General features: G+C 48.2%; 1 protein-coding gene across 6 annotated transcripts; it reads right to left on the reverse strand.

The window, feature by feature from the left end:
- Nucleotides 1-3,754: 3,754 nt before the first annotated feature.
- On the reverse strand, nt 3,755-19,711 carry PTPN6 (protein tyrosine phosphatase non-receptor type 6). 6 transcript variants are annotated; one of them, XM_051780747.1, is made up of 16 exons: nt 19,642-19,711; nt 18,447-18,548; nt 13,389-13,511; nt 12,898-13,092; nt 9,705-9,927; nt 8,504-8,620; nt 8,184-8,297; nt 7,687-7,783; nt 7,191-7,270; nt 6,949-7,098; nt 6,698-6,829; nt 6,266-6,420; nt 5,903-5,970; nt 5,378-5,529; nt 4,631-4,728; nt 3,755-4,509 (listed from the first exon to the last, which is right to left on the reverse strand). In XM_051780747.1, the coding sequence occupies exons 1-16, from the start codon at nt 19,695-19,697 to the stop codon at nt 4,401-4,403; spliced, it is 1,971 nt and encodes a 656-aa protein (XP_051636707.1). In that variant the 5' UTR covers nt 19,698-19,711; the 3' UTR covers nt 3,755-4,400. The 6 variants fall into 6 exon arrangements, with proteins under 6 accessions (XP_051636707.1, XP_051636709.1, XP_051636711.1 ...); XM_051780749.1 differs by having other exon boundaries at nt 18,447-18,545; nt 19,642-19,702; XM_051780751.1 differs by lacking the exon at nt 19,642-19,711 and adding an exon at nt 18,745-19,628 and having other exon boundaries at nt 18,447-18,545.
- Between the last annotated feature and the right edge of the window lie 32 nt (nt 19,712-19,743).

Here is a 19,743-nt window from a genome sequence, read left to right on the forward strand (position 1 = left end):
TCTGATGTTAGAATGACATAAACATAATATACTAATAAAGCAATTTGGATCCCTCTCCCTGGTCTTAAAGAGAGCATCAAAACAGGCAAATAATACGCCATCTGTGGAAATATGAACAGGCTCAAATACAACATCCATGTGAGTGCATCAGACAACATTGTGATCAGGGAGTTTCTATATTCAAATAGACAAATGCTTCAAATGAAATTGTGATTCTGACTTCTCTCTCTCTGCCCGACGTTTGGGCGCCAAAATGTGCTGGTTTAAAAGTTAACCAGCAGGGGGAATGAACCCAACTCAAAGGAGAGATTATAAGTCAGAATAACAATTTATTAAAATAATACAGTAAGTACAATAATACAAACAAACAATTGGTCTCAACCCACAAAAACCCAAATGTGTAACCCAGTACCCTGGGGCCTGAACAAAGTGGTGTTCCTTGGGCCCTGTTTGAGTCCAAAGTAAAGGGAGAGGGGAAGAACCTGCTGGTGGGAGAGCTGCTGCAGTCTGGCCAGAACTGGTGATCGCAGTCCAGTGGTGGTCTAAGTCTGGTTGAGAGCGATGAGATGCAGCCGTCCTCTGGATCCCACGAGTGGGTTGAAAAATGTTCCAAAACTCCAAGATTATATATCCTCCAGTTCAGGCAGGAATGCTTGGTACTCCCCTCAGGGCGGGGAGTTCACAAAGGGTGTGAGGACAGAAACATCCTTCTATCTCACAGGCCTCTTAACACCTAGTTTATAGCCTGAGGAGTCAGGCTCTATGGGTAGAGGGTGCGAATAGTCTATTGACAACAATAGTCTAGTTTCTGGGAAATGACATGGAAGGCTATAGAATACAGTTTTGGGTTACACCCACCATGCTCTATGGGCAGAGGGTGCGAATAGTCTATTGACAACAATAGTCTAGTTTCTGGGAAATGACATGGAAGGCTATAGAATACAGTTTTGGGTTACACCCACCATGATGAACTGATCTCAGCTGTCCTAACTAGGACACCAACTCAGAATATTCTGTGAACATGATTATTGCATGCTCCCATGCTCTTGAAAGAAAGCCCTTAGAAGGTAAGCAGCTTTTATGTACCCCACTGTCCTCAAAAGCAGACTCTTAGGGGACCTTACTGACTGCTTCCTTGAGTAGCCTAAAGTCTGCTCTCCCCAAGTCCAGGGGAGTAGCTTTACTGACAGTTTTTCTTATATCACCAAAGATTTTAAACTCAAATATTTCATGGTCACGATGGTCAAGACAGCCACCCATGAGACCATCTCTTTTTACAAACAACTCCAAGTTGAACTCTCCAGTGAAGAAGAGAGGCCTTTAGGGACCTCTTTCTCTGGGAAGGCAGAGCATGAGACATCTAAATGAACAGATATAATCTATGGATTCTTGATTTTAAACTTACCAGCAGTCACAGCCATAACTAATACCCACATATTTTTACTTGCAACATCAAGGAAGCAAAAATTTTTTGAACCAGCTTTCAAAATGCATTTTCAAGTAGCCACCCTAAAGTAATCTGTGTCTAACAGTGCCTGTGTAAAGTAGACTGCTCATTTCAGTGCTGCGTTTCTTGATGTACAATCATGAAAGTTCTTTTTCAGTCTGATTTCTCTGTAGACGGACACAATAAGTTCAGGGATTTGAACACAAAGGAGGTTCTCAGGAATCTGAGCTTGCTCCACAAGATGTCTCCATTTTCAAACTTCAGGTAGAGTTTAAGCTAATCCTTGGTATGCCTTGCTTTAGGCTGTGGCAGCTTTTTAAGAACGAAGAGAATTGAATCCTGCCCATTGCAACTACCCAGGAATCTGAAGCAAAGATAGGTGTTTCCTTAGACTAGGACTTTAGTCCCTTCCCCATGACTTAGACAAGGGTATCTGGCATCACTGAGAGGTGAATCACAGTGCACCTCCTTCCGCGCATCTTTACTTTTGCCCATTGCTTTCCCCACTGTCCCTTTCCTGCCTCTTCCTCTGGCAGCAGCAGGTAAATGCACACCTCTATTGGCTCACAGGGTAAGGGAAGCCAAAGTCCAGTACTTGGGAAGAGGGTCTGCTTACAAAGTGTCTTTTAGCTTCCAAATGCTTCCAAGCAAGTTTCTTGCCATATCAAATGCTGGCAAGCAGTGTCTTTCCTCCCATTATATTGTGTCTCGGGTGTGTGTCTTTAGCCCAGGCAGCTTTCTCAACCACATGCTCCAGCACCAGCTGCTGAACTCAAAAATGCTCTGGCATTGTTTCTGCCTTTGCTTGCTTGAGGCAGAGTTTGCAGCTGAGGAGGGGCAGAATGTCTCCTAGCATGTGCAGGACAGCATTCCTTGGGGCTGCGATCTGTCCCTTGAAAGTTTGCCTGTTGCCTAGGCATAGGATGAAGTAGCTATTTCTACCATCTTTCATCTTGGAAGTATGTTATTGCTGAGTCTGTGCTGTGCAGTATTGGCTTGGGGGATGCTATTCCTTGTGTTATCATGCCTGAATTCACTGCAGCATCCACAAAGTTTGTTCCCTCCCTTGTACACTGTCCAACCTTGCCTTGGCTATGTTGGCACCAGATCAAAGCAGGAGATATTGCCTGTTGCCTAAATCACCCTACTGCCACTGCCTTGCTGAGGGATCCCTGCTCCTTCCTGCCAAGTGCAGAGTGTGGGCATGTCCTTGGGCAGATGACAGGGTTACAAGGATGCAGTGCCTGCTTCCAGCTGGTTTGTACAGGCTGGCAGCTGCTTCACCTTGCCAGCTCCCAGGCAGTCACCTTGCAGGCACAGTGGCAATTGCCACTGTATTAAAAACTGTGGAACAGAGTTAAGGTTTGTCCCATTCCTTCTCTTTTCTACTCTTTCCCCAGTCTGGATTTGTGCTCTGAACTGAGAGGAGAAAACCTGGTCCTAAAATCCCCACTCCAAAACACAGGACGATCACATCTGGACTTTCAAAGTAAAGTGTTCCATATGGTCCTGTGCCAGACAGCTGATCGTGACTGATGGTGCAGTTTTCTTCCCACACGGGGCCGACATGCAGCTCAGACTAGACAAAATTCTCAGGCCCACGTTTCCAAGCGTTCTTGGTCTGGATCATAGGTCCCTTTGTGACCTAGCTTAGACTTTTCCCTGAGTGGGACAGAGCTCTTCCTGCCATCAGCTCTAGACAGGTCCAGGACACCTGAGCCATCTTTTTCATTGAGTAGCAAATGCCCACAGCCTAAGCAGTACCTGCGTCCCTAAATTAAGGAGTCCCCAGCACGTTCTCTGCCACCTAAGCCAGCTGCCACAGAAAGGTTCTCTGCACTCCTGCTGTGTCTTTATATAGACTCTCTCAGCATTCTCCCAAATAGTTCCACCATGAGTCCCATTCTAATACCACCAAGGATAGGCTCCAGCACTAAGGAATGCCCTCTGGCATTCACAGAATTATATGAATCAGAGTGGGAAGCCTTTGGTCCAGGCTGCTGCTGCAAGTAGCACCTTTACCAGCACTAGGTCAGAGCAGCTGTGGCTTTGTCCGTTCAAAGATTGAAAACCCACAAGCAAAATTTAGGTGCAAAAGCCACATCACAGTTTGTCAGTCCCTGACAGCCACCAACACTAAAGCCTCACAGCAAGGAGCCTCCATAATTGGTCATAGCTTCTGTCCTGGAGCCTGAAGGCTGCAGGAAGTCATGAAAACTAAGCTAGAGATGTTCTTGTAAGTCTTTGCAGGGCTGCAGGTGAAATTAGGAGTACAGCTATAGCCAAAAAGAAATTATAGGAAAAACCTTTTGGTACTCAGTAGTCAAACAAATACAAGTTTATTTACAAACAAAGAAGAAAATGTGGCCATCATATCCAATTCTGGTATATTTACAGCATCCAGTTGAAGGATCAGAGTAGGAGGATCATAGGGCAGAGGGTTGGTATTAAGGAAAGAGGAAGTTTCCTTTGAATTGCAGAGGATCTGAGCTGAAACAGGCCAAAACCTCCATACTTGGAAAGCTGAGGCTTCAGAGAACACTAACAGGCTAAACTAACTCACAGCAGTAGTCAGAGAGGCAGCTCCTGTGATGCCCTTCCTCAGCTCTTACTCAAGAAGCCTGTTTCCTCAAAAAGCTGACACAGCAGAGGTGAGTTTGGGCCCCACTGCTCAGGGAACAAAGGAAAGAAAGGGCCTGATTTTTTTTCCCGCTAATGAATGACAAGGGGGCAGTAAGAGACTTTGCTCGCCTGCACAGGCAAGGGACCGTAAAGCCAGTCAGCCGAGCTGAGCTGGAAAGCAGTCTGGTTCCAGGCACTGAAAGCTGGCAGGGAAGAGAATGGGAAGGCCTAGTTCCAGTCCAAGAGCAAGGAATGTGAAACAGGCCTGTCAGGATGTGAACTCCAGTCCAGTCCAGGTTCAAAACTGCCATGGGGCTACCTGCAATTATCATTATTTTTTCTTTAGTGAGCCTTTCAGCTTCTTCTCTGAGGAGCGCTGCTTCCGCACCTTCTCCTCCTTTTTCCCCAAGTTCTCATAAACCGTTGACTCCTCTTTTTGCCTGTAAGACCCAGAGAAAAACAATGGAAAAAGTGAGGAAGAGGAAAAAGCCAGCCAAGCCAGCAGGCAGACTATTGCCAGAGGCAGGCATAGCTGGGTCTCTGGTTTAGGGGGGCTCTTACTTGGAGAGTTTTCGTAAAACCTTGGCATGTGTGTTCCTCACTGCAGGGGGGTAGGAGATGTTCCCATACTCACACTCGTTTGGCTTGCCTTTCTGAGACTACAGGAGAGAAAAAAACAGGCTGAGAGGAGTGTGGTTTGGGAGATGCACATGAGGCACCATGGAAGAGTTCTGGCTGTTAAACCACACTTTGTGCCAGCACCTCAGTGGAGGTTGGTGGATTGCTGAAGTTCCCAGGCTCAGTGCATTCTGTCTGCTGCTGTCAGAGGGGAGCAGCAGGAACACAAACACAGCCAGGAGGGAACAGTGGAGCAACAAATCTCTGGAGGCATTGGAATTTGCCTGAGAGTGCCAAATGTCAGCTAAAGAATATTAAACAGCAGCAGCTACTGGATGCTGCCAGAGGCTACAAGGAGATAAAGATGCCACTTATCAGCCAGAAGGAAAAAATCCTGCAACTGCAGAATTGAAATGTGAAAGACAAAGAAAGGAGAGGGCAAAGTCTTTGCTTGTCCTAGACTGAGCTTGTAACAAAACAGTACTTGGTGGAGATGGTACTTGAGCTGCTAATGTTGTCCCCTGAGCTCAAAAGTCTCAAAAGAGGGGAATAAGGACTCAGATCTTGGTGCACCATTGTACTCTGTGTATGTCCCAGTGTTAGCTTAAAGCCTGTGAAACAGAGCACTTGGGCTCAAAGACAACACCATGCAAGCCTAGGCTCACAGGGCAGTAGAATCCCCTTTTTCACCTGGATAATTTCCAGCTTTTTCTTGGTTGCCTCTATGAACTGGCAGATGGCCATGTAGATGAACTTGTACTGGGCCTCTGTCTGCACCATCCCAGATCGCTGAGCCCTCACCATCTGGATGGTCTTCTGGATGTCAATGTCACAGTCCAGGCCTAGCAAGGAGAACCAGAAAAGCTTATGGACATGTTCACTGCCTCCTCTCCCAATTCTCTACCAAAAGCAGTTACAGGGGAAGTCAGTCAAGAATTTTCTGTCTCCTTCCATATTCTTTACTCCTATATGGACCTCCTATCTCTCCCTCCTGCTCAGCATCTTTCAAGTCTGGCTCTGGAGGAAGAGCCAAAGCTCAGGGAAGGCTACAGCCACAGTAAGTGGAAATGGTACAGAGATCCAACAGCACAACATTCTCGGGGCTGGGGCAGGATCTCTCCCACTTATACCTGAATAGTTTTCATCCCTTTGCAGCTGGACTTAAGGGCATAGCCCTTCTGGGTAGGCCAGTTCACTTTGATGGGGTCCTCTTACCCTTGGTGGAGATTGTTTCCACTATCATATCAATGACGATGATAGTCCCAGTGCGGCCAATCCCAGCACTGCAAGGAGAGGACAAGCAGAGGTCAGAGCAAAACAGCTCCTGAAAGAAAATGCAGCTGCTTCTGGGGAAGGATGCAGCTCTTGTAGCAGCTGTCCAGCAATGACACGAGTCACAGATTCAATAAGCAGAGAGTTTGGTTTGGGGGAATCAAAGAGGAAAAAGCAAATATCAGGGCTGGCATAGGCTTCAGTCACAAGCCCCGGAATACAGGCTGGAAGCAGCAGGACAGACTTTCTATGTCTCACCCTAGATAAGGAATGGAGAATGCTTCAAACTCCAGCCTCTGTACCAACCTGCAATGCACCAGAATAGGCCCTGCACCTGGGATGCTCTCTTGCTTCTGGTTTATCTGGTCGAGAAAGCTGAGGACTCCTCCTGGCTCACTGGGCACACCGTGGTCAGGCCAGCTCAGGTACTGGTAGTGCCAGATCTCACGCACAGCCTTACCCTGATAATAACAAAGCACCTCAGTGATGAAACTGCAACCCAGCCCTGTCCCTGGCCTCTGTCCCAGGGAGATGCAGGTCTGAAGCCAAAGGGAATCTCTGTCTCCTGCACACTTCTTGGTGATTCCACCAGTGTGATTCCAGCCCAAATCAAGTGGAAACAGCAGTCCCAAGAATCACCACCAGCATCACCACAGCACCCGACAGTTCCCAGCTTTAGAAACAGAGTGGTTCTTAGACTCATGGGCTCAATGACAGCCCTTGATCATTCACACTCACGTTATCCTTTGGACACAGACAGAGCTGCCGGAGTTTGTACTCCAACGCATCGTGCTCCGCAGCATTCTCCACAAGGTAGGGACCATACTCCTTTGTGCTGCCCAGCTCTGGCCAGTAAGGCACACATTTGTTCTGTGTGGGCAGAGAGGGCAGGGTGAGGATGGGCAGAAAGCAGGAAAGAGGGAAAAAGCAGAGCAGTGGTTGAAGGGGAAAAGAGGCCATCTCCAAGACACCTACAGACTGCTACTTACCCGCCCTTTTTCTACCTCCCGTGTCGTCATCACGATGATGCGTGTGTTCTCCTGCCACACCATTTGCCAGAAGTCATTGACTGTGGCTTCCAGGCAGCCCTGGCTAGCGATGTAGGTCTTGGTGCACTCATCTGGGCTGATCATGGTGTTCTGATTGTGGACAGGGAAAGGTCAAAAGGGCTGCAGGAGCAGGCAGGCCTTCTACCACTCTTGGGCATACAGTCATCTTTCATGAGTCTCACCTTGACATAGTTGGCATTGATATAATCCGATCCAGGTATATTTGGGTCCCTTCCTTGGAGGATGACTCTAGAGTGATCAACTGGGGTGCAGTAAAAGAATAAACAGTGCAATGAGATACTCTGTGCAGCCACAAGAAGCTCTTTCACTGCCCCATGCCACCTCATTTCACTGCCCCACACCTCCCAGTGCATGCAGCATGCCCTCTATCTTCACCTGTCCCTCTCTAGGGTCAGACTAACCTCACTCCATCTTCCCATCTCTCTGCCCCTATCATGAACCATCAGAAGTTAATGAGTCTAAGGCAACCTTCCCTGCTTCCTTCAAGGACATGAAAAGGCTGTGACCTCTCTCATCGTCTCTGAAATTCTCATAACCTGTTCTGGAGGATAGAGCAGGCTGAGGCAGGGCCAGTGATGCCTTGGACAGCTCTTCATTGCCTGTCTGTACGTATTTGTGTTTTGTTTTTTTTTTTTATAGTGGAGAAGCAAGACTCACAGGGCAAGATATTCTTGTATCGGTTCTTGCTCTTGTTTTCTGGTCTCTGACCCTCATGACGGTCAAACAGGTGCTTGGCTTCCTGTTTTTGCAAACTCTGAGAGCAGAAGAAAAATAGTCATGGCAAGATCACAATATATGACAGGGGAGGTGGGCACTTGGAAGAGATATAGTGGTTCTGAGGACACATGGCCATGTTTGTGGGGGAGTAGAGAAGTGAAAAGCAAACCTAGACTTGAAAAGTCCAAAATCTGTGCCCTTGCTGTCTTGGTGACTCATTCTCCCAATCCTGAAAAAGTACATTTCTACCTCACTGGGTTCACTTAAAGATGACATTAACTCCCCAGGAGAACAGGTTCCAAACAGACACTTCTTTCAGAGATAAACTGACAAGACATATGAGAAGTCTGTGTATAGGAAGAAATTGAAGATGGAGAATGAGGTGGTGCACCGGGAATTCCCAAAAAGACAAATAATGTCCCCCAGCAGTTTCTTACATCAAATTCCTCCCAGAATCCAGCCTTGGACGTCTCCTCAGATAGACTCTTCTTGTTCAGTTCCTGCACTCTATTCTCAATGTCAGCAGCATTCACCCTTGTAGCATAGTAGGGCTGGGGATGGGAAAACACAGTGGGTTGGCATGAGAGAGAGAGAGAGAGAGAGAGAGAGAGAGAGAAGGAGGGAGAAAGAGAGATGGTGCTGGAGAGCAAAGTCTCCTCTGTGTGCTGTGGAGAAAAGAAGGAAAGGAACAAAAAGCAGAAACAAACAGCAAGTCAGTCCCTCTAAAGGATCCCTAAAACCAGAAAACTGGGCTTACCTGCTTCAGGTACACAAAGGTGCCAGACATCTCTTCAATTCCGATCTTCTTGAAGTGCTCAACCAGATCTGTCAAGCTGTCAAACATTTCAGCACCTCCAACTGTGTAGCGTCCATTCTAAATCAAGGAAGAATGTGTAATGTCTCACTCATAACATTCATAGAATCATGGAATGGTTTGGGTTGGAAAGCATCTTAAAAGTCATCTATTTCCAATCCCCTGCCATGGGCAGGGACACCTTCCACTAGACCAGGTTACTCAAACCACCATCCAGCTTGGCCTTCAACATTTCCAGGAATGGGGCATCCCCAGTTTCTCTGGGCAACCTGTTCCAGTGTCTCACCACCCTCACAGTAAAGAATTTCTTCCTAATATCTAATCTAAACCCTCTCTCTTTCAGTTTGAAGCCATTCCCCCTTGCCCTATCACTCCATGCCCTTATAAAAAGTCCCTCTCCGGCTTACTCACAATTCCCCTTTATGTAATGGAAGGGCTGCTGTAAGGTCTCCCCAGAGCCTTCTCTTCTCCAGGCTGAACAGCCCCAACTCTCTTAACCTGTCCTACAGACAAAGCTGATAATGCTCAGGGAAAAGGCAATGCTGGGGTGCAAAGCTGTGGGCACCACCCTGCACCATCTAGAAAAGCACTTCCTCTGGCAGGCAAATCAAATGCAAGTTTGCCCTGAGAACACAGAATTCACAGCATGACAAACTGACTGTACTCTTGTAGGATGGAAGCCCAGAGAAGGTATATTGCACTCAAATCTCATTTAAGGTCAGTTGCTTTTTGTCCTTGAAATCTCCTCATCCCACGTGAGAGAAATAGGAGAACTTGTGACAGCCAGGTTGGTAACATTCATCAAACTAAGTATGGAGGCCTTGCAGATACCCCTTCCTGCTCCAAACACTTTTAACTCTTTGGATGAACTGATAATTAGGTTATGAATCCTCCCCTCTCTCTTTTCTCACAGACTCCCTGTACCAGAGGTCCCGGTCACACTGAGCCCTGCCTCCTCCTGTGTCTGAGCACCCAGCCCATGCTCACCCAGGCTGGAGTGAGGACACAAGGACCCTGCAAGGGAATAGCACTTTGATCCAAATTAAGAAACACTGCTGGTGGTTATCAAGCTGACAGGGCACACGCTTTTGAGGACATGATCAGGAGAGGTCTCTTCCCCTCCTTGTGCTCTCCCACTGCTCACCTCACACATGATCTTGATGTGCGTGACTTTGAGCCGGGCCCCAGAGGCACTGGTTGCCCCAGCTGGTGGAGCCTCAGACCCAGGTTTAGGCTGATCAGTGAGGACAGACAAGACAAAATCCCCAGGTTTGCTGAGGCTCTCCCGCACCAAGAATGTCCAAGGGGTGGCTTTGGCCTGGAGAAGTGACTCAGCTGCAGGACCTGACAGATGCCCATGGTACCACCTAGTTAAAACAAGAGGAGAGAGGTGGAGATGCAGTAAGTGGATGGCCTTGAGCTGATGAATGAAGGAGAGCAACACTGGGAAAGGGTGAGAGAGGAAGAAAGGAAGAGGGAGAGGAAGGAATGAGAGAAAGAATAAAAATCAGGGGAGGAGCAGGATCTTGGGGAAAGCAGATGAGACAGAAAGTAGAGAGCTGGCAGGAAGAGGACAGGGTAAAGGATGAGGTGGAGGCAGAAGGGACCCAAGGAGCAGAATGTTGGAACAAGAGGACACAGTGGGAAAGCAGCATGTGTGATCCAGTTGCGTGACACACACAAGGGGGAGAGTAGTCTGTGGATTTCAGCACCTCACAGTACTACTGGGACTCTAGTATTACTGCTGCAAGGTGCTTTGGAAACTCAAACACCAGGGAAACAAAAATAATGCCCCACTGAGTCAAAAAATCTCCCATCAGCACCCAGATGGTTGTGTTGAGATCAGATCCATCAAAAACCCATTCCAGCGACTTCTCTTTCTGAAACTCAGTCACCTCCTCAATCAAAGAATAATTCCCATTCTCTGGGTACATCACACTGCAGCAATCAGCCTAGCCACAGGACTGATCCCATTTTCTGCTCCTGCTATTTACACTGTTGATCTGTGTGCACATTCCTGTCCTCAGTGCAAATACCCAGTCAGCAGCTCCTTCTCTCCTCCCAGCACAAGGTGAGCAGCATCCTCATCTGACCAAGGTGCCCTCTGCCTTGCTGCAGGACTGGACCCAGGGCATAGAGGGACACAGAGTGGTGCAAATGGCACAGCTGCTGCCAAGCCTCTGCCCACCTACAAAGGTCTCTGGGAGGGTATGTGCCTGCCCAGTAGGATCTCACTGAACTGAGCAGTGCAGGTGAAAGCAATGGTCATCAGAAGCAGGCTAGGACATGGGACAACCTCTCTTCCTACTGCTGGGCTCTTGGCCCTGCAGAAACTCCAGATGTGATCCAGGTTGTCTCTGTACAGGTTCTCTAGTTCCTCATGGCTGTCCCAAGCTCCACAGTCTCTTTGGACCACATCAGAAGTCCTGGGGGGCATTGCTGAGCTGCCAAGCAGAGATGTGGAAGGCCACATTCACTGCAGCACTGTCCTGCTTCTACAAAACCCACTTGAAAAGTGGAGCTAGAGATCCAAATTACAGAAAGTTGAGAGCTCCGAGGTGCTCTGAGCACTGGGAACTGTTCTGAATCATCCCACTCCTCTTGGTACACAATTTCCAGTGGAGCCTTTGCTGAGTTTGAACACATCACAGCCCAAGTGCCAGTACAGTCCTGGCACTCCTGCCCTGGCCCCTTCACTCCTTTCAGGGAGGGGACTTGGGCCCTTCTCCTTCAGCAGGGATGAACCCAGTTGAAACAGTCCCCTCCAGTCCTGGAACATCCCCAGCTGTAGCCGTGTGCTGGGCTCTGTGTTCAGGGGGCTTTGCAGCATGGCTGCTGTGCCAGCTAAAGGCCACAGCTCTGTTTTGGTCACCTCCCCTGGGGAACAGCATTTCAAAAGCAGGTAGCTGTTGCATCAGGCTGACTTGCAGTGTCCCTGCTGCTTCCTCTCACTTCAGGTACCTCGACAAGCACCAGCCACACTCCCTGTGTCACTGTGTCCAATGCCACCAACGCCAAGCCACTGTGTCAGGGCTGTGGGAGCGGGTTTTCTGCCCACAGAGCAGCTAGCAGGGAAGGCCTGGAGTAGTACTGGTGAACTTCACACTGTAAGGAAGCTGTTCCCAGGAACCAAGATGGAGTTCAAGAGGCCATACCCCAGTAACATAAGCAGTCAGGGCATTCATTCGCCCCTGGATCTGGTCAGAAATCTGGTCATATTACTCTACACAACATCTAAGAACCATTCAAACAGCAAGAGGTGGCACACAACAGCCTTGGCAAGTAGTTGCTGTTGATCCTTGCCCTATGCACTGCAAGAAGTAGCTGGTGACTGGCAGTCATTAATTTCTGAACCTCCTTCCAAAGAATTGCTCAGCTACCATGTGCTCAGATGCCACCCAGAGATCAGCTGATCTCTCCTGCTCATTAGAGAGGTCTCCAGGCCTCCCCTACACAGGTAGGATGGAGTTAATGGGTCCCATTACCCCCTCCCTTCCCCCAGCATAGCCCAGCTCTTCAAAGCCACGTGATGGAAAATCACTTGGGGAGAGAGTGAGAAGAGCTTTCGTAAGAGCCTGGGGGGGGTTGTGTGTTAAGTTTCCAACCGCAGAGAGGAAGGGAGGAAACTGCAGGGCCACAGTGCAATGGCCTTGACTGGAGAGGACAGCCAGCAGCAGACCTGGCCTCTCTGCAGCCTGACCCCAGAGCAAGCTGGTTAGTACCCTGATGCTTCACCCAGGGCACCTCTGCTCCCTGCCTCCACGTGTCTGAGGAGGACCTGCCTGAGGAGAACTTGTCCACCCCTGAGCAGGGCATGACAGCTCCCCGAGCTGCACCAAAGAGCCTAAAAGCAAAATGCAAGGGCAAAACCACCTGATTTGATTTAGGAACTTAGTGTCAGAGACACATGCAAAGTGAGGACAGGAAGGAGACTAAGCAGGCTGGGAATAGCAAGGGAACATAGCCCTGCTCTCAGCTATGTGAGTCACTCAGGTCCAGAATAACCAAGGAGGTTTGGGGTAAGACTGAGGGCTTCCACATAACATATGACTCTATGGATTGCTGCAGACCCACACCTGAGACCACAACCTTTGCTTTTAGGAACAGTATAAATAGCAAAGGCAACCGGAAACCAGAAGTAAAAATAGAGCTCTATTATGTCTGCTGTCATGGTCAAGGTATGGCCAGCTATTCCCAGGGATGCTGCCCCACAGATGCAGAGGTGGCAGGTGACACTTTTTGCAGGACTTGCCCTAGGGATGCAGGCAGGGCAGAAAGAAGGCCGTGAAACACAGAGGAGGTCTCACCACAGACACACTGCTTTGCTGTCCCCATACCTCTCTGTCGTGGGGTCAGAACAGTTGAGCGGGTATCGCAAGTCGATGATGGTTCCATCTTTGTCCTGCAGTGAGCCCTGTTGCTGTGTGTAGTACTCTACCAGTTCTGACAAGGTAGCAAACTTCTCCCCTCCATATAGGTCATAGAAATCCCCGGTATTCTGGATGCGGATGTGGGTTACCTGGTCACCAACCCTGTGGAATAAAGCACAGAGCAGTCCAATGAGGTGGTTGGTTGGAAAAGAGGCAGAAAGTGTTCTGGACTACCTCCTGCCATGGAACCAGAGCAAACCATCCCCATGAAAGACGACTGGAAAGAGAAGCTCCAGGGGCAACTTGAAGGAAGGTCTAGACGATGCTGGGAAGCTCAGCTTGGAAAGAACTCAAAGGAATACAGACAGGATGAAGACGATGCCACAGGACATGTAAGGGTTTCAACAATCTCTGTGTATAACACTGAAAAGACAGAACTTGGGGTTCAAGTTACCTACCGGACTGAAAGAGAAAAATCACCCTGATTCTTCCGACTGGGTCTGGCTAGAAAGCTCCCATGGACACCTCGTCCCTTCAGTAAGGCTTCAGCTTCCAGCCCACTCAGGTCACGATGAAACCACCTAGCAGAGAAGATAAAAGCAAGACCAAGTGAATAAAAATGGCCAGACGCTACTGTGGAGACCTGTAGGGTGAAGAACAGTCCCTGGTCAGCATCCCTAGATGAGAGTCAGAATCAGCATCCCTTCTTACTTGATACCTCCCCCAGCCTATGGAAGCTTCCCATTAGAGACACGGCTTCCAAGATGATCCCCATTCTGATTTGTCCTACTTCTCTGGTCCCCCTCCTTACACACACAGACTTTTCAGACCCTCTTACCTCACCATTGTGGAGGGTGAAAGAAGAGGGGGCCAAGTGGCTGCCACCAAAGAAAGTCAAAAAACACAGAGGAAAAATCAGTTTGTACTGGCAAGAAAAGGGAAGTCGGAGGTCTGTGCCGGAGCACCCAACGCTAAGCTGTTCCTGTGCCTCTTGGGAGCTGGCCATGTATCTCTCCTGGAGTCTACTGTCCCTCCATTCAGACCCTCTCCATCCACGATTTTCTGGTTAGGTGCCTTGATCTGTGGCTCTCTGTATAGTGCTCTTGGGCACAGGCAGGTGCAAGCCCATGCGCAGCTGGGCACGCGCGGCTCCAGGAACAGGAAGCGCTCTGAGCCATCAACTCCCCAGCCCCGAGCTGCTTTGCACACACTTCTGCTTCTCCTTTTGTGTTTTTCTTCCCCATCCCCCCTATTATTTTTGGGTCCCTGTCTTTTTACACACTAGGGCTGATGCTGTGCATGCACCTTGGGCCTTGGCCACGCTCAGAAAATTTAGTTCTGCATGTCCTCTATTCCCTTTCTTCCCCAAAAAGCCAGTAAGCGACACGAGCAGTCCCAAATATCCTACACACTCTGTACAGGCACAAAGGGGAATCTGTGCCAACCCAGAGCCACAGACTTAGAGGTCCAGGCTAGTGCTCGGAGCACAGTGATGCCTCCCTGAAACCAGCCTGACCTGGATGGCGCTGACAAAAGCAGCGGTAGCTCAAAAGGGATGGCGTGGGAAGGAGGTGGTGTTAAAGCTGCCCAGAAAGGCAGGCAGAGACCAGGACAAACAGTTACTACCTACAGTGAGCCCACACAGCACCGAGAGAGCTTAGGCAAGAACCTTTAAGATCGCAGCACAGCCAAAGCTGACAACCTGGACAACTAGGCAGAAAGAAGGAAAACTAGCCATTCCAGTTACCTAGCTATTTCCAGCTATGGCCCATGGCTGACCTGTCCATAGCACTGGTTTCAAGGTCTGCAGGTCTCAGGAAAGACTAGGAGCTAAGCAGTGACCTGAGGGCAATCAAGCTGGCAAAGGAGCCTGACTTTTCCCTGGGGCAATCTCAGCTACCCTGTGTGGGCAGCAGGAACAGTAAGAGCCTTGCTCATTTCAAGTACCAGCAGCTGCAGACTTCCCTGCATACCCACCAGACTGGGAAATCCTGCAAAAAGCTGAACAGGCTGCTAACTACGACCTAGACAAAAACTTGTGGCCAAGACAGAAACTAACAACAAAGGGAAGTACAGTAGAGATGAGTGGGAAGCTAAACTTCATTGCTAGAAAGGCAACCCAGGCACCTACAACAGCTTCCTTTGAAATGCTTCTAGTTTCACACACATGATGAGCCATGAGCTGCAGGGATCCAGCTGTACTGATTTAAAACCGATATTAAAAAAAAAACAAGGAAACCTTAAAGGCCCAGAGACCTGTAGCTCAAGGGAACAACTTGTACATGAAGTTCTAGAAGCTGCACCTGAATCAGAGACAGTGTAGCACTGGCACAGGAAAGTATTGTGCAGAGGTAGGAGAGAAATGGCAGGAACTTTTGGGCAGAAGTCTCAAAAGACAATTCTTGATATCAAAAGAATATTAGAGTATGTTGGGTCAATATGAAGCCAAGGCAGACGAAAAATAAAACCTAGGCATCCTCAGACCTCACGAACTGACTGAAGGAGAAAATCTGTCTGAGCAACTGAAAATCAGCTGGACTCGGAAACAAGGAAAGAACAAAGTAGCAAAGAATCCAGATCGGAGCAGAAAGGGTGAGTTAGCACTAAACCCAATATAACTCAGTATCCCCCGGCAGGACAAGCCACAGAGTGCAGTGTAGCCCATCTGTATTTGTGTGGACACAAATCCCGTATCACATAATTTACAGGCTCAGTTTATGCTTCTGGTTGCTTGCAGCTCAGGAAAGGAATGGATGCACACAGCTGCCTTGGTGTCTTTGACCTGGGCCATCTAATTTAAAACTACCAGGGAGGAGCTCCTGCCACTAAGGGAGGGAAATATCACTGTAGAGAAGGTTGGTATCTTTGAGGTTGCTCTCCCAAATGGATGCAGCATAGAACAGCTGACTATAATTGAGCCACTAAAATACTTTCTCAATATAATTAACAGGTCAAGAGATTTCAGCAAAGAGAGTTGTTTGGCTTTCAGTACAGCACAGGTGTTAGAACCTCATCTTGTAAATCCCTTGCGGAGCCGAGCCACAGCTAGCGCAGGAACAAACTTACAGGAGAAGACAAACGAAATAGCTAAGTAAAAAAGACACCCACATCTGGACTGCTGAAAAAAAAAAAAAAAAGACACTGAGAAACTAGAGAGAATCCAGCATAAGGCCACAAACGCACAGGCACAAAGAGCCTGGAGCACAGCAAAGATGGAGGAAGCTGGGTTTATTCAGCTTGGAGAAAAGATGCTTAAGGAGGGATTTAGCAGCTGAGACTACTTAAAAGGGGCTGGGGGGGTTTAGAGATGATGAGTCAGATTCTCCTTTGTGGGACACAGCAAAAGGACAAGAGGCAATAGACATAACTTGCAGCAAGGGAAATTCTGAGTAGGTATCAGGAAAAATTGCACACGTGCTCCCCCCCAAGGGCAGTTTAGCACTTACCACAAGCGTCCAGAACGGCTGGGGAACCTCCACCCTGGAAGATGTTCAGGACTCACCTGAGCAAGGCCCTGAGCAACCTGATCTAGCTCTGTTGTGATCAGGGGGCTGGACTATGCGATCCAGAGGTCAAAACAGTTGTTAAATAATAGAGGGAAAGGTTATGTATAGAGTTTCTTTTCCCCTAAGCCTCTATTTGCAGCTATTTGTAGAGTCAACAGTCAAATCCATAACAAATTAACAAATTTAGCGTCCTCTGGCAAGGAGTTCTACTGCTCAGCTACAGAAACACCCCCTCCTTTGACCTGCTTATAACCTGCTCCCTCCCTCATTTTTATTAACATTTGGTTGTTGCAAAGAAAGAAAGATCAGTGACTGATTCCTGTTCCCCCCACCCTGCTCCAAGCTGCTCATGGTAACAGACCCATAAGATCCGTATGCATCCTCAGCTCTTTGCCAGGCTGAAGACTCCAGTGCTACTAAGGTGATCTTTGTACAGAACTATTCTACACCTCTGATCACCTTTGCTGTCCCTCTCCGAGATGTCTCCCACTCTGGCTCCTTGTTTTGGAGATAAGGGTGATGGTGGCAGAGAACTGTGGTGTTCAAGATGATGCTGAGTCTCGGACAGTGATGACTTTTGATGTTCACCACAACCAGCAGTAAGCCAACAACTGCAGGGTCTTTTATATATATATATATATATAATAAAAGTTTCACTCCACAGAGGTTACAACTAGTTCACAGTCATTTTATATGTAAATTTTGAATTATTTTTCTGCATGAACATTGTTTTACATAGGCCTATATGGAATTTCATCTGCTGTTCTATTGCCCACTTGTTCACCATCATAAGGTCCTTCTGCAATTATTCACAGTCAACTCCCACTCCATTATCCTGAATAACTTTCTACCATCACCCAATTTTTTCACCTCACCAAGCTGTATTCCCAGGTCACTTGGGAATATACTGAACTGTGTATATTTCAGGTTAGGCCTCTGTGATCTGGCCACTGATGACTTCCCTTTGCTGTAAAAATGGGATGTTAATTTCCATCTTCCATTTCCTATTTTCTATTAATTCTTTATCTAAGAAAACCTTAAACTTCTTTTTTTATGCCATGACTTCAACTTTATTTAAAGACTTTGATGAGAAAATCTTGTTAAATTCTTTAAACCCAAGGAAACTGTATTGGCCAGACCTGCCTTATCTACAAGCTTGCTAGGTCCTTCAAAAATCTCCAGTTTAACAGGACAGGATTTGCCTTTACAAAAGCAAGTGCTGGCTCTTTCTTTAGTATCACATTCATTGCTTTCCCTGTTATAATGTCTACCCTCTTGCTCAGATGATGATTTTACTGTTCCGTGCTTCCCTTGCACTTGGGGGATCTAATTTGGAACCCTTTTTGAAAATGAGCATTGCATTTGTTACTTCTAATTCTCAGCCCTGAGATGATTTCAGCAAGGTTTTGCTGTTCTGCACAGAACTACATTCTAGTTCAGTCTAGTTAGTGCAGAGTGAAGGCCATTTGGGCTTAGGGAACAGACAGGTGGACCCTCTTCCTGGGCCTGGCTGAAGCCAGATGCTCTCTGTCAGGCTATGGGACCCCAGGACAGTGCTGCACCAACAAGGTTGCTCAAATCCTTACCACAGAGTAATGCTAGAACGAATCCCATTTCCTGACACTCTGCAACTGCAGTCTCCAGAGCAGAGCACCTGTTTGAACTGACCAAGAAGGTTGTATGTCCTCTTGTTCCATAGAGGGCTAGAAAGACTGTAGCAAATCAAGAAATAACCGGGATTTTAAAGGTCAGACAGGTGACCTCTCTCCGTGCCTAACACACTGAGAGATACTCTAGCTGTGGGGTGGCAGAGGAACTGCAAACCCCTTATCAAACTGAGGAGCAACAGTAACAGCAATAATGATCTAAAACACTGAGAGCTCCAGTTCTCTGGCTATTAGAAGGTGGGGTTTTTTTTTCCTTCTATGCCTAATTCCTAGTGCCAGTATTTTTATTTTTCTCATCAACAATTCTTGTTTTCTAGCCCTAACTAGCATTCATAGCACTCACCCACGGGATGGCATCAGGATGTTGTCTCTCAGATCCCCACTGATGGAGAACTGACAGGAGCTGGTGGAGGAAGTACCACAGCCCTCAACCCAGGGGGTCCTACTAAAAAAAATAAAGCAAGATTGGAATTATCAGGACAGTATCTTGAGATGGATTTGGGAGAGAAATCAAAGATCTTGGTAGTGGAGGGGTGGACTCACACCCTCCCAACAGGGCTATACGCTCATGGCGGTGAGTGCCAGGGCTCTGGAGCAGCAGCTGGCAGTGTTTGCGGGCTGCGGCACCTCCGGTGACTCACCTGATCCGCACAGGCAGAGTCCTGAACTCCGCCTGTTCCTAGGCGGACTGAGAAGAAGGTAGCTCCAGGACAGGCAAACCTCAGGCCTCAAGTAGAGGGCTTAATTGTCACCATTTGCAAAGTGCTTCCTGGACTGTAGTTAATGAATAATCAGAGGGGTGGGGGAAGGCCAAGGCCAAGCTGGGAGAGGTAGATGGAGACGGAAGGGACCTACTGCTCTTCCTGCCTCCTATCCACTGCTCACGCCCTCCCTGGCTACATTCCTGCCTGGTTTGTAACTGAAAGGCACAGAAGCAGCTCTCTCACACCTGGCTCACAGCTCCCTGCTTTCCCAGGCTGGCTCCTTCACCCCCGGCTCTGCCACCCTCCTCAAAGATCTCAACTCTTCAAAGGGCAATGGGCACATGGGGCAGGAGGCTACAGATATACCTGATGTCCCTCCATTTGAATCGCACTGGAAACACAGAATGTTACTCTGGAGAGAGGCTATTCCACGAGATTGATCCCTCTACAGTCCCAAAAAATGTGAGGTACGATTTTATGTTGTTTATGTTGTTCTAATCCAGGCTGCAGCCAAATGGGGCAAGCCCAGCCCTCCCACGCTCTGCCGCTCCCTGCTGCGTCTCTCTGCTGCCTTTTTCACTAGGGATAATGTGCTGGATTGCACATTCAGCCAGAAAAAAAGGCAGCCACAGACACTAGAGGCATGAGTAAGTTAGCACTGACTCTGCTGGGGGCATCAGGCTCAGTGGCATTAACAGCACTTGATCTGCTTAGTGACACATTACCTAGTATGTTTGAAACAACACATTTGTAAATGCTCGCTCTTAAGGCCTAGCACCTCCGACTAAAAAAAAAATCTCTTTGATAAGGCTTCACAATAAGGCCTGCACAAACCTTTTTGCAGAAGGTAGTGCATACTGGGTCTTCTGGAACAGCAGCACATGTGTCATGAGGCAGGCACTGCTGTACCTGTACCTGCCCCTGCCCCAGGGAGCA

This window comes from Manacus candei, unplaced genomic scaffold, assembly GCF_025592945.1.
Source record: "Manacus candei isolate 608988 ecotype Guabito, Panama unplaced genomic scaffold, ASM2559294v1 h1tg000014l, whole genome shotgun sequence".
Lineage (NCBI taxonomy): Eukaryota > Metazoa > Chordata > Aves > Passeriformes > Pipridae > Manacus > Manacus candei.